This window comes from Bombus impatiens, unplaced genomic scaffold (assembly GCF_000188095.3).
Source record: "Bombus impatiens unplaced genomic scaffold, BIMP_2.2 scf_1334, whole genome shotgun sequence".
In the NCBI taxonomy this organism is placed as follows: Eukaryota; Metazoa; Arthropoda; class Insecta; order Hymenoptera; family Apidae; genus Bombus; species Bombus impatiens.
In genome coordinates this window covers 66,513-80,237 of record NT_177753.1, presented here as the reverse complement: position 1 = coordinate 80,237, position 13,725 = coordinate 66,513, and the positions used below count along the sequence as shown (strand labels likewise).

The window sequence follows — 13,725 nt, the reverse complement described above, 5'->3', positions numbered from 1 at the left end:
ACAGATTTTCCCGCGATTAAAACTCTAAAACTTTGGCGTGTACTTCGCAAAAGTATGGAGTGGCAGGAAGAGGATGAATACAATTCCATTTTTTCCAAGAGATATTCCATAATGATGGCGGAAGAATCCTCATTGCCGATTATTTATTATCGATCTCAAAATTTGTTGCCAAGTGAGTTTTACATTTACATATTTCCTACACCTGTCAGAAGGTTAAACGTGCAGCGAAAGTTTATTTAAAATATAACATTTTTGTCATTGAGTGTAAACATATTTAGTTGTTTTAGGAAGATCTCGTTCAGGTTATTCGTTTTTGTTACGATAATAGTAATCACTAGACTGCGGATTTTTATGCATTTTTATATTTTTATGAACATAACTAAAGAGATAAAATCCCAATCAAATTTCTAATTTAAATAGAAATTTGTTTCATCTACTATCAAATATTATAGTAAATATCCTATTTTGGATATTTTATATTTTTGTGCACATTATATACATTGTGCGTTATGATGTATTTTTGCATCATCAGACTTCCCATAGATGTATAAAAATCCGCAATTAGTAATTATATTTGTGCATGATTGGTCAGTTATTTACAATCTCTCACTCTTCGACAATTTCGAACAGCGCGCCGCGTGAAAGCGCGGTGTATTTGTATGATCGATTGATTCAAACGAATTAAATGCAGATTAAGATGAATTAAAGATACTCTGACATATTGCATATCCAATCGAGTAAAAATCAGCGGCTAATCTAAATGATTATTCATCGGAGCAAAGCAAATGTCATAATGCAGTTAGTCGGTATCACGTATAGGCTGCGCATTGATATGCGATTGCGCACACATACACTAACTGCTATGTAACACAGTTTCTATTTATGAGTTACATTTGCCGTTTTTCGAAAAGGGGATTCCTATGGAAAAAAACCTGGAGTTAAATTTTATCTAAACGAATGTTATAGATTTTAGTGATTTAATCGAGTCCGACTGTTAATGTCGAAGAAGGGCACGCGCGACATTATTCATAGGCGTATCAATAATTCTATAGACCCGGTTCAAGATTATTCAAGAATAATTTTTTACTTGATTTTAATCGACTATTAATAGACGCGGCTTTTATGCGTTTATAAGAAATTTGAAAGCGCAGAATTGCACAAAATGCACGTAATACGAAAAAATGTATGAAGTATTCAAAGTATAGTGCCTTCTGTAATACTTGATAGTTAAAAGAATTTTTTACTGAGATTCTACTTTTTAAATTATATTCTCAAAAATATAAATTTACATAAAAATCCGCAATCTAATTACTAAATATCATTATGTGTATTGCGGGATATGTAACTTATAGGATAATTTTAACTATGGTCCCGATAGAAGTGCTTGATCACGTAACATACACAAAACCTAATACTAATTAAGTTCACTATCTATCAAATTAAACTTGAAGATGGCCGAAACTTTAATAAAATATGGTTTAAAAAGAACGAATACTATTTCGTTTACTCTAAAGTACATTTACTTATTATATCTTACTAATTACATATATATAGTAGCTCGCAAAAATATTTGAACACTGAACACAAAACTGTTTTTATGAATATATTATACGCGTTACATAGACCTTTTTGAAAATTTGTTAGCACTGTAATGAGACACAATTATTGTGATTATAATTATAGAGTTCGAAATCAATTTGAAAATGTATATTAAAGTTACAAGACATTTATTGCAAACATACACTTAGTAAAGAATTAGTATACAGAATGAATAGTAATCTTAAACATAAAATTAGTGCTAAACATGGTCTGGTAAAATATTATGGCTTATTAATATAGAAAATAATTGATTGTTAATACTGTGCTTATCCTCGCAAAGTGTATGTTTCCAATAAATATCTTGTAACTTTTATGCACATTTTCAGATCTGTCTCAAATTTTACCAATATGAGTCACGATAGTCATGTTTTACTATAGTAATAATGAAATTTCAAAATGTTTTTTTATAATATATACATAAAAGTTTCTAAGGATATTCGAATACTTCTGTGAGCGTATGTATAGAAGAAGAATGAGGAGAAGGGCGAATTTAACAATATTTAGAGAAAATAGTGAGCTTAATCAGAAAACGTTGATTTGAAAGAATAAAATTTAAAAACATAAAAGGGTATATTCTGAAAGAGCATAAATAATAGTAGTAGTTTGTAGTATTGGTTGTTTTGTATATTGTATAGGGTAGTTATAACACCCTAAGGTAAACGAAGATTAGGTACGGTACTGGTTGTGACGCGGGCAGTGATGCCGTAGTCAAGGCGACCGCAGCAGCAGACAACCAACACTCCGACCAGCCGTCGACAACAAAATATACAGGTTTGTCGGAGTGTGCTGCTCCGCTTTTCCACTTCTACGGTGCCTTGGCTGTCCGCGTGGTTTCCTGGGTGACAACTACGGCAGTTCCTTGAACGGGAAAAGCCCGATTGAAATACGTGGGGGGACACGTTCGGTCGCGCAAGTGCGTCCGGGCGTCGTGTTGAAAGTACACGCCATTCATGAAGACAGGTGAGTAAAAAAGAAACGTATGAACCGCGCTTTCTTACGATTCTAATTACTATTGTTTATGCGCGTGTTCATAGAATTTTCCAAACACGATTACGGAAAACAGAACGTAACGTGTTCGAACATACAGCGTACTAGCGTCTTATCAAACTCTGCTATATTATTAATTTTATCATCTGCAATATGTATTTGTATAGTGACAGTTGATACAATTTGATTATTCATAGTTGTAAGTTGAACTATCCAAATAACTGTGATTTATGGTTCTGAGAATTTTTTCACGTTTCATAATTGTATTTCTTAATGCAGAGTCATCGTACTATGAACATTCATACGTTACTCTTTGGCCTTTTTATGTGAAGATTTGTTGAAAATGTTCACACTACACTGTTAAGACTATGAATCGTTTGGTTGTTTAGACATTTACAGAAAAAGATTCTGGACCAATTAGATTAATCCTCTGATTTGAAAATTTCATTCCTTTTAAAATGTTATATTTTCTGTGGTCAGTATATCTTCTAAGTATTTGCTGTAGCAAAGATTAATTAATTTCTCCCACATAGAAAATCATTGCAGATTTCTTGCTTTATATATTCCCCTATTGCATTACGCTTTGGTGATTTTATTGTGCACCCTACCTGGGGGATATCTAATATTTGGAACCCTGTGTAGCATTTAATTAAAATGGGCTTATCAATGTACTTCTTGAAGCATGAAAGAAAAAGCTCACCTTCAGCCATCTAATTATTTTAAAAATGATGCTGCAATAAACTTAAAATTTCAAGTACTGCAATGTTTCTTGTCCAATATGTTTATAGATTATGTTTATAAGATACTTGTAATATTAAGATATTTGAAAGTATATAAATATATGTGATATTATATATGGGGAACATGCAATGTAAAGTAACAAATAAGGTGTGCTGCAGAACACTTTCAGGCATCAGTCATGCAGTCATGCATAACAGAGGCCAGGTGCATACACAGTATGCTTTCTAATGAAACCACCATTTTCTAGAATAACATAATACCTGATATCAAATAATATATTTTTCATATATTTTTTTCTCAAATTAACTATTACATTAATAGTGTCTTAATATTTTTATGTTGATATTATATTTGCAAAGAAAACGATTAATATATCTTTTTTCAATAGAATATACAATAAGAATTTCTATATCCTATTTTTTTTCTACCATCGAAACTTTTTCACGGGTACGTAGGCTAATTATAAAATTTATTGCTATTGATCAGCAGGGAGTTTTAATACTCTCTAATTGCACCTATGATCCGACCTTTCCTATCGATGCTTTCAATCCCCTTGACAAGAGTTCTATGTCCATCCACGCGTATGCTACATTTTAGCCACTACCCCTCGCCCTTTCGTTTTCTTCCCTTTGAAACATTGTTTGGTACCTGTCACCCTACAGGTACAGGGTGTACCAATACATCTTGCTACACATACGTCGAAACGACAATGCCGTGTTTCATTCGAGCGCTCTTTGAGGCTTCTCTTTGATCTATAGATTATTGAATGCTACACACCTGCGAGAAATTACGTAGGCGATTCTTCTTATATGTAGGTTAGGGTGCCTGTTAATCTATCGCTATAACTAACATCCGATTCGCGGGTATCACCGTTCGATTATGTTCCCTGCTTCTGCTTATCAACGTATACAATATGTATTCTGAAATTTATTATAATAAAAATGATTAACTCTACTATATTGTTATTCTTTCGATACTTATACGATCGTATTTGTTATACTATAAAAAATAATCAATACATTCTTGCACATTGTATAATACATCTAAACAGCAAAATATACATCAAATTTTTATTCATTTACGAAATATTTATCTTTCTCATTTTCATTTAAAAACTTTCCAAAAAGTAGTACATAATACTTGTAAAAAAGTGGAATAGTTTGTAACAATCTATAGATTTTATAGTAATTTTGCTTCCTTTATTTATGAATCAATTATATTTCTTTAGTGATTGCATTCTATAGAATGGCCATAAGCATATAGAAAGAATTTATAGCAGTTCTTCCTGTGCTGAGTCTGCTGGAGAACGTTATTGATATTTATTGCATTTGTATATGTATACGTCTACAGATTCTTCCCTTCACAAACGGGGAGGTAGCAGTAGTGGTGATACAGTGGGAGTAGAGAGAGGTGAAGGAGTGATTGCCATGACTACGACAGGAGCCCAGTATGCCCTCGCAGCATCCACCAGAGCTAATAACAGTGGGGGTAGCTCTACAACGGTGGGGGTGGAACCTAAGCCAAGCGTTGTTGTCGTGACTACTTCCAGCTCCAGTGGCAGTGGTAATGCAGCACAGAGTCAGTCTACGAGGGGACAGCAACTTATTACTGTTGTTACCAGTCCTGATCCTTCCAGTCCAAATAATCTACAACCTATACAGGTTTGCTCAACTACATAGTATTAGTAATTCTCTATTTGCTAAAAGATTTCCTCTTTTAAAGAACTTTTAAAGAAATTCTTTTCATGATGTATGGAACCTTACATTTATCAATTATATATATGTTTGATATTATTGGAAATGAAGAAGCTGTGTTAAATATTTATATTATTATATAGAAATTTACCATTGATCCTGAGAACATGCATACTATAAATAATAATTTAGTTATTGGTTCAGGATCCGCTTGAAACAGCTGCAGACTCTTCCAACGGCTCAACAGGTACTCCAGCGCATGTTACAGCACAAGTTGTAGTGAATACTACCCATTCTGGTCAGCATACTCTTGTTGATTCTGACGCTGCATCCACGTCTGCTGGTACCATTGTCAGTGGATCTCCGCATTTTATTACAGTAACAGGTGCGTTTCGAGCCAAAGTTAATTTCAATTCAGCTGTTAGTCGCAAAATTGCCGATTGCCAAGTCGAAAATTGCAAAACGTTCAAATTTGAGAACTTGGTTTTAAAAAATACCGTTGATATATATAAAAGGAAATCGCGATAAGTTGTCGAGAGACTCCTTATAAGTATATGTTAGGGGTGAGTATCAGGATCAGTTTGAAAAAAAATTATAGTGTTTGAGTAGAGATTTGGCCCTTTCCATGCTGCTGAAAAACATGCACCTCTGTTCTTCTACTCTGACCACACTAGGCACCAGTGACTCACCATCCTACGCGTCCCTCACAACGGCAGTAGGTGAGGGCAGAATATAATTAGCATGCATTATTTATTTCATTACTAATGTACAACATACTTGTAAAACAGTTATGTATTATTCGTTAATATGCATTAATTAATTTTGCATGTTATAGTACGTTTTTTATATGGATGAATAATAAAGAAAAATATAAATAAATTTAAATACGTGTAGATATTAAATTTTATTTTAAGAGTGGAAGCGCTTACTTAAATGCACTCTATTTTTTCTAGTGATTGGCAAGATACAACTGCGTAACTCCTAAATATTATGCATTTCACGAAGCTTAATTCGTGTGAAAGTGTTGTTTATATAAATATATTGAAATATATCGCGTTTGTTTCAGTGTCTGGTGAACCGGAAGCGGTGGGGTCCGAGTCGGTTTCTCATCCTACCTATGTTCAATATGTTGAGGGAGATGGTTCTACGTATATACCGACAAATGGCCAGATGTAAGTATATCAATATTATATTCAATCGTTCCACTAAATTTTATAGTTTATCATTCATAGGACATACCCTGTATATGCTGTTGGAGAAGCAGGAGCGATGTATACTCCTGCGTCCAGTCAGTACTACACACCAGCAACCACACCAGTAACTTACGCTCAGGTAATTTATAAAAGATCTTATCTGCTATTAGTGGATGTAACTGTAATTCTAACATAATGTGTGGCTTTTAGTATTATCGTGAATAATATTTCATTGCATGTAGGTTACTGGTCAAGGTTCAAATTCTACAACTGGACAATTGTTATCCCAGGGCAATGGCACGTACCTTATTCAACAGAGTGTTGTAGATGGGGATCCGACAGCACACGCGTTAATATCTGCAGCCGCTGCACGTGCTAGTCCACAGACAGAAAATGCGGTAAGATAGCAATGCATGTTTATGGTTCCCATTGCTTTCAATTTCTTTGTTATTTTGCAAAACTCTGTATATATATATATATATACTATTGTTTTATATAATATAAATTTGTATCGAGTTGCTCTAGAATATTAAATAGCGAATGGTGATCTATAATGAAGCTACTTTTTCGAAATTGGGATTTAATGTGGTATTGGTATGTTGGGTGTTTGATAGGAAACTGTGGTTAGCGGGGGTGGAGGGGCATACTTGATCAGCGGTAATTCAGGAAGTACTACTGTCACCGTGGAAGATGCTGCAGCAGCAGCTGCAAATATGACGCATGCCACTAGAGTTTCCCAAGCAACAGTAAGCTGATACATAATCTCTATTTGTAAGCTTAGCTGTACTAATTTGTTGTAGCATGCAAGACTGCTTCTTTAGAGGTGCTTTATACAAGCTCAAAATTTAATTTGATTCGCCAATAATGCAAGAAAGATTTTTTCTAACATAAATATTACTAGCACGTGTGGGTGTTATATGTAGTTTGAACTAGCATTTTATTTTCTGATTTTTTATGTATATAGTGTTATATATCTGTTGTTTGTTAATAATATAATTCTGAAGTTTATAATGAATTTTATATAATCAGGTTCATTGGTTGCTTGAAAATTATGAAACAGCAGATGGTGTTTCTCTTCCAAGATCCACACTTTACAATCATTATCTACGTCACTGTTCTGAAAATAAGTTAGATCCTGTAAATGCCGCAAGTTTTGGCAAATTAATACGTTCCGTTTTTTTGGGTTTAAGAACCAGACGATTGGGCACAAGGTAAAGGACTTTATTGTTTGTTCTAAATACATTCTGCATTATATTTTAATTGTATGTTGTAAATAATTATGTTTTAATCACTATCATCTTCCACAGGGGAAACTCAAAGTATCATTATTATGGAATTCGTGTTAAACCCAGTTCTCCTTTAGTCATGCTAAATGAAGATGGAACACCGCGTCAGCAACATGGTACAAATTCGCAAACGAAACGATTCAAATTCGTGAACCAAAAACAGGATACTACATATGAGAACAATGCGCATTCGAATACGAACATTTCTTCGAACAATTCGCCGCCACAATATCATCAGTATCTGGGTGAGGCGAGTGGTGCTATTCCAGAATTTCCAGAAATAATAGTCGGACATGGTTCGTCCCTTCCGGAAGATTGCACGTTAGAGGATATTGATACGTTTCGTAGTATATACAGAGAACATTGTGAAGCCTTTTTAGATGCTGTTCTCAACTTTGAGTTCGCTACTGTAGAAAGTCTTTGGAGAGAATTTTGGCGTAGCCAGGACAATAATAATGGTGATGAATGTGAGGAAGAAAAATATTTATCAAAGTAAGATTTTTATACTCGATTTTTTAAAGAAATTTCTGAAAAACATTTTAAGACATTTTATACTGTTTATTTAGGACTAAGTTATATCAGATGTGTAAATGTTCAGAAGTTCAAGATTTCATAAGAAAAGTTGATTATACATTTTATCAAAATTTAGTGGAAGTACTAATGCCTAATGTGTTGCGACCCATACCAAGTGAGTTGAATTGATCACGCCATTATATATTTGTAATATCATTACGGTAACAATTGATGTACAATTTCCAGGTTCATTAACACAGTCTATCCGAAATTTTGCAAAAGGACTAGAATCGTGGTTGACGTCAGCAATGGCTGATTGCCCTGAAGAAATGACTCAAATAAAGGTAGTATTAGAAAATAATGAAGAATTATATCTTTTTTAACAACATTTTATTTTAGTTGACTGCTGTATCTGCATTTGCTCAGACATTAAGGCGTTATACATCATTGAATCATCTTGCTCAAGCTGCACGTGCAGTGCTTCAGAATTCTAGTCAAATAAATCAAATGCTAGCTGATCTAAATCGCGTTGATTTTCATAATGTGCAAGAACAGGTATCTAATTTATTAAGGCTTAGTAATTTAATATAAAGTGTACCTCTTCTAACACTGAAAGATGCATATATGTATATTTTGCAGGCTTCGTGGGTATGCCAATGCGATTACGCAATGGTACAACGTCTGGAAGCAGACTTTAAGGTAACATTACAACAACAAAATTCATTGGAAGATTGGGCAATTTGGTTAAAGAGCGTTGTGACTCAAGTTCTTAAACCGTTTGAGGAAAAGCCAACATTTGCAAAGGCCGCTCGACAATTTTTGCTCAAATGGTCCTTTTATAGGTAATTATTTCAAATATGTAAAAGATTACGATTAATTCCTTATATCTTTGATTATTATTTTATTATTCATTCAATAGTTCCATGGTTATTCGTGACCTTACTTTAAGAAGCGCAGCAAGTTTCGGATCTTTTCATCTAATTCGATTATTGTATGATGAGTATATGTTTTATTTGATTGAGCATCAAGTAGCAGTTGCCACAGGGACAACTCCAATAGCAGTAATGGGAGATGTGTGTATTCTTGTCAGACAATGTAAAATATAATATTTTTAATAATTATTGGATTAATAGCTTTTATTTTCTTTCAGAAAAGTCAAAATTGCTCTTTAGTTAGCGCGTTTGGGGCCACTTCTAATGGAGGTAAGTTATGTTTGCTTAATATTTTTAATGAATTTTATCCATTTACATGGAATTTGTAATTTAGAAATGTTTTTTTAGATGCATCAAACACGAGTCAACCAAAGCGTATGAAATTAAGCTAACTGCGTGCCTACGTCTTTTAGTTTTGAAAATAAGCCAGTAGCACCTGAGAATGGAACGTTAGCACAAGAGCATGCAGGCCTACTAACACACTAGTCCCATAAATTATAATTTTATATAAGATGAGATCTTATTGTATTATGACTTGAACAAAGAAGATTTTTGCATAACGAACACCCAGGATATATACAATCTAAGTAAGTTTGTGTGATATAATGTGTAGGAATATGTAATGCAATCTCGTTTCATACGAGTATATGATGCAAGTGTAACGTATCGCTGGCACGATGTTTAGTACATTAATGTATCATCTAGTCGAAACATCCTTGAAATGTGTATGGGACCATGAATTTATCATGCCCTTATAGTATTCAATATTGAAAGCTTACTCGACTATAAATTTCGTTTCCTTTGAAGCTTCCGAGCATTCCGAAAATTCTTAAACTTTACCACTAATAACTTGAACTTTGACTACCTAATGTACTTTACTTTTTAGCATGTTACATGAAAATTAAGTCGAGTGAGCTTAAAATAACAAACATCAGTTTGTGCAAAAGAAAATAGTCGGAAAGAAAGCATTTTTAACGGAGAAACCATTTTCTGCTAGAATTCATATCGACGGATTCTATTTTGCACAAATAATTGAGTAACATTTTACAAGATCCGCCCTGTCGACGGTATTGTCAAAAGAAAGAGTAAGAAAAGTAACTGTTCCTACTGGAGCAGATTCAAATTAGATTACTATAATGGTATAATCGATGCCAGTTTTAAAAATTTCCGACATTCATATTTTTTAATGCAATTTATTAATTATACATAAAGCTGCGTAAAAAAGTTCTGTTGTAAGCCGTCTGTGTGTTATACTCTATATATATTCTTTCAGTACTTTTAAACGAATAGTACAAAACAGCGATGAGAAAAGTGGCGAATGTAATGGTATAATATAATCGTTTTGATTTACTGATAGAATATACATTATAGTTCTTACATTAAATGTATATATATGAATGGTATGACAGAGAATTGCACAGTTGTTGAAATTTAATATGAAAGAGAAAGAAGAACATAAAATTGCAAATTGTATCAGTGAAAACTGTGAGTGTCTTCAAACATACTTCGCATTTATTACATAATTTTAATATATTTAACTACAAAAGATGATTTGTATTTGTAGACACTCAAGTAACTTATCTATGTAGTAAAAACTAACTAAATTTTAAGTATACATTGTGAATTTCATGTTATACTTTTTTGTTATATATGTATTATTTTATGAAAGCATGTCAAAATATGTAAGTTGTTACAAAAGTTGAAAACACACATACTTTTTTTTTTTTTATGTATGATTTCATCATTTATTGTATTTATTTATTTCAGCCTGATGGCCTAGAAATTGGATTTCGTGTTACATAATGATTTCATTATTTATGATTATGATTAGATTTAATTATATATATCACAGCCACTTCCTAAATGTGGAAATTAGCTGAATTAATGGAGATATACTATAATTATTTACGACTTACGATATGATACCAAAAGACTTATATTCTAATTTGATATGTTCATTTCTAAGCATTTTAGTGTACATTGAGAGAAAGGGAGAGAGAGAAAGAGAGAGTATAATTTGTTGTACACTGTAGGTTCATAAAAACTTATAGCTATTATTATTTGTTTCCATAAAAGTTTCATATTTCTGAATTTCTCATATTTTATGTCATATTATACATTTATTTCATATATTTAGTGACATGAACAAATATATACATACACTATTATATACTTTGAGAGAAGTACAAAGTTTCAATGAAATTGATGTGTACTGTTTGACATATTTTTTCAGTAACTTGCTTATTATGGTTATTACCAAATGTCAGAAAATTACTCTAATAATTCCATATTTATAAAACAAAAGTACTTTATTTGAGAAACTTGCGCTGAAGTAAAGTTCAATTAATGCTTGCACATTTACGGAAATGAATATTGAATATATTAAAAGATTATCTTTCAAAATTATTGCTACCTGCATGCGAGTTTACTCAAATACAGAATTGATGATGTAAACGTATTTTTTATTGCAAAACATTGCTATATAGATTGTTTAATTAGACTTTGTGAAAGCACGTTACGTATTTTACAAGAAATCGAGAATTATTATGTAAAAATATACGAATTGCTTGATTTTCTAAGAGAAATCCTGTCAGAACGTATCTCGAAATGTAGGAAATGAGTAATTGCATAAATGTTTAAATCCATTGTAGGATGCTATTCTTATTCAATATTAAATTGAAAGATAGAAACTCCTATGAACAAACTAAATGTTTGGCAAAACTTGGTGCCTTTTATTTCATACAAGAAAGAAACGAACATTTTTTTATTGTACCTTGATTATATAAAGAATCGAGGCCAAACGACCAAGATGAATGGGACAGATAGTTATGCTCTTCCTTTAGGGCTTCTTTTATAGCATTTTATTTTGTAAAAAAAGAGTTAGGAAGTTTTTTCAAAGTGATGGAGTAGAAAAGAGAATTAAATGAATGTATGAGAGGAAATGTATGCATTTTATAAAAATATTGTATCGAGCAAAAAATCGCGGTTATTTCTTTTAAATATATTTAAACGATTTTTTTTTGCAAAAAAAGATTTCTTCCAAAGTAAAATTCACTTTGTTAAAGGTCATAATAAAGGGTACTAAATACTGATCAAATTTATTACATTGCGATGTTCGTAAATAGTTTTAACGAGAATAGGATACAAATATATATATATGTATATATATATATGTATATATATATATATGTATATTTATTTATTGTATAAAAGTATTGCATATATATACTAGTCAAACTTTTTATAGATTTAAGTCGAGAACAGGGATTGAGTATCACACAGTAAATTGACCATTGGTTGCGCGTTATATTATTTGTGTGCAAAAGGAAAGGATAGAATATTTCCATAACTATAATGAGCTTATACATGTAAAAATTAATGATATGTGTACTTAGCATAAGAATGGCTTTCTAAGAAATTTCTATATTTCTTTTTTTGTCAATAAGAATTCATGCAATGATGGCAAGTATGATTGAATATAGAAATGTGTGTTAAACGAATTCATTTTCAAAATGCAGCATTTAAAAATCAAAATCAAATAGAAATGTCTTATTACATTACACAAAAACGATACTATTCAAAAAGAAATGTTTTGCACGGTTCTGTATTCATTGATACTTGCTTGTACTTTGTACTTCTTAGGTAGAATCGCTGTTCGTAAGTTTCACATAATTATCACAAAGTGCAAGCAATTGTAGTCTTGTTGTTGATGATAAAAGATCAAACTTAACACAGTTTCCTATGTTGCGAAAGAAGACGGCCTTAAATAATTCCAATTGTAAGACAGAAAAAAAGATTTACTACGTTGTTAAGAGATAAACACTGAGAACAAACGAAAAAGAAGAAAATTAAGAGATACTCTTGAGAGAGGAAAAGTAAAAGTATCGTTTTCCTTATAACTTAAAGAAAATATTTTGATACCTCCAGATTTGCACAAGTCGAGTGTCATTCATTACTGCTTAAATAAGATTATTTTTACTGAATGCAGCTCAAAACGATAAACAATTTATATAAATTATGTGAGGTGTAAGAAGCTCTAAGAACTGTGTGAATGTGCGAATCACAAAAAATTGAATAATAAATATATGTTTAAAACTTGTAAGATTGCTTTTGTTATCTAATTTGTGATGTTATCATAAGTCATTTAGTTGACGAGTATTTTTCATTAAAATAATTCATTGAGAGACATTTAAAAGAATAAAGATAACTTAACAAACTTGAAATCTATCAACCGGATACCACCTAATTTCATTTTTATGTTTATTACAAAACATGAAATACCTATAACGTAAACAATACAATAATCATTAATGTTAGACTAAGGTCTTTGCTTCAAAATTACCCGCGTTTCGCACGAATCACATGTAGACCCCAGAATCGAGTAAGTTGCTTCCTCAGTCGCCATGTTGCGCGCGGTCTGTATATTATGTAGTTGTGCGCGGTGGAACGAAATTTTCCAAATTTTTCGCAAAATTTCGAGAAGTTGAATTAGTTTTTATTCATCTCGTATATAGTATACTTTAAAGAGTAAGTATTGATATAAATAAGAGTAATTTATAATATAAAATACTATAATATCAACATAAACATTATTAATGCAGGCTAAGCTGTTTTCTCATATTATACGTTTTCTTTATCTATTTTATTCCACAAGCATTGTTAATTTGTCGAGAATTTTATTCTTTTTATTCAATTTTTACATCGACAATGAAGAATAATTAGGAAAAGATGGTAGGGATTATAATACATGAAAATTATTGTTCGAAAAGAATTCAATTTA

At 31.8% G+C, this 13,725-nt stretch overlaps 1 protein-coding gene across 4 annotated transcripts; it reads left to right on the top strand.

Moving 5' to 3' along the window:
- Window positions 1–2,288: 2,288 nt before the first annotated feature.
- On the top strand, window positions 2,289–13,047 carry LOC100749382 (DNA-binding protein RFX2). Of its 4 annotated transcripts, none has more exons than XM_024371442.2 (17): window positions 2,289–2,559; window positions 4,678–4,988; window positions 5,226–5,406; window positions 5,696–5,740; window positions 6,088–6,193; window positions 6,254–6,353; window positions 6,457–6,612; window positions 6,829–6,960; window positions 7,244–7,425; window positions 7,522–7,992; window positions 8,067–8,188; window positions 8,260–8,357; window positions 8,413–8,568; window positions 8,653–8,855; window positions 8,933–9,086; window positions 9,164–9,215; window positions 9,294–13,047. In XM_024371442.2, exons 1-17 carry the CDS (start codon window positions 2,550–2,552, stop codon window positions 9,335–9,337), a joined length of 2,523 nt encoding a protein of 840 aa, XP_024227210.1. In that variant the 5' UTR covers window positions 2,289–2,549; the 3' UTR covers window positions 9,338–13,047. The 4 variants fall into 4 exon arrangements, with proteins under 4 accessions (XP_024227210.1, XP_024227209.1, XP_012247622.1 ...); XM_024371441.2 differs by having other exon boundaries at window positions 5,214–5,406; XM_024371443.2 differs by lacking the exon at window positions 2,289–2,559 and adding an exon at window positions 3,673–4,242 and having other exon boundaries at window positions 5,214–5,406.
- The last annotated feature ends 678 nt before the right edge of the window (window positions 13,048–13,725 follow it).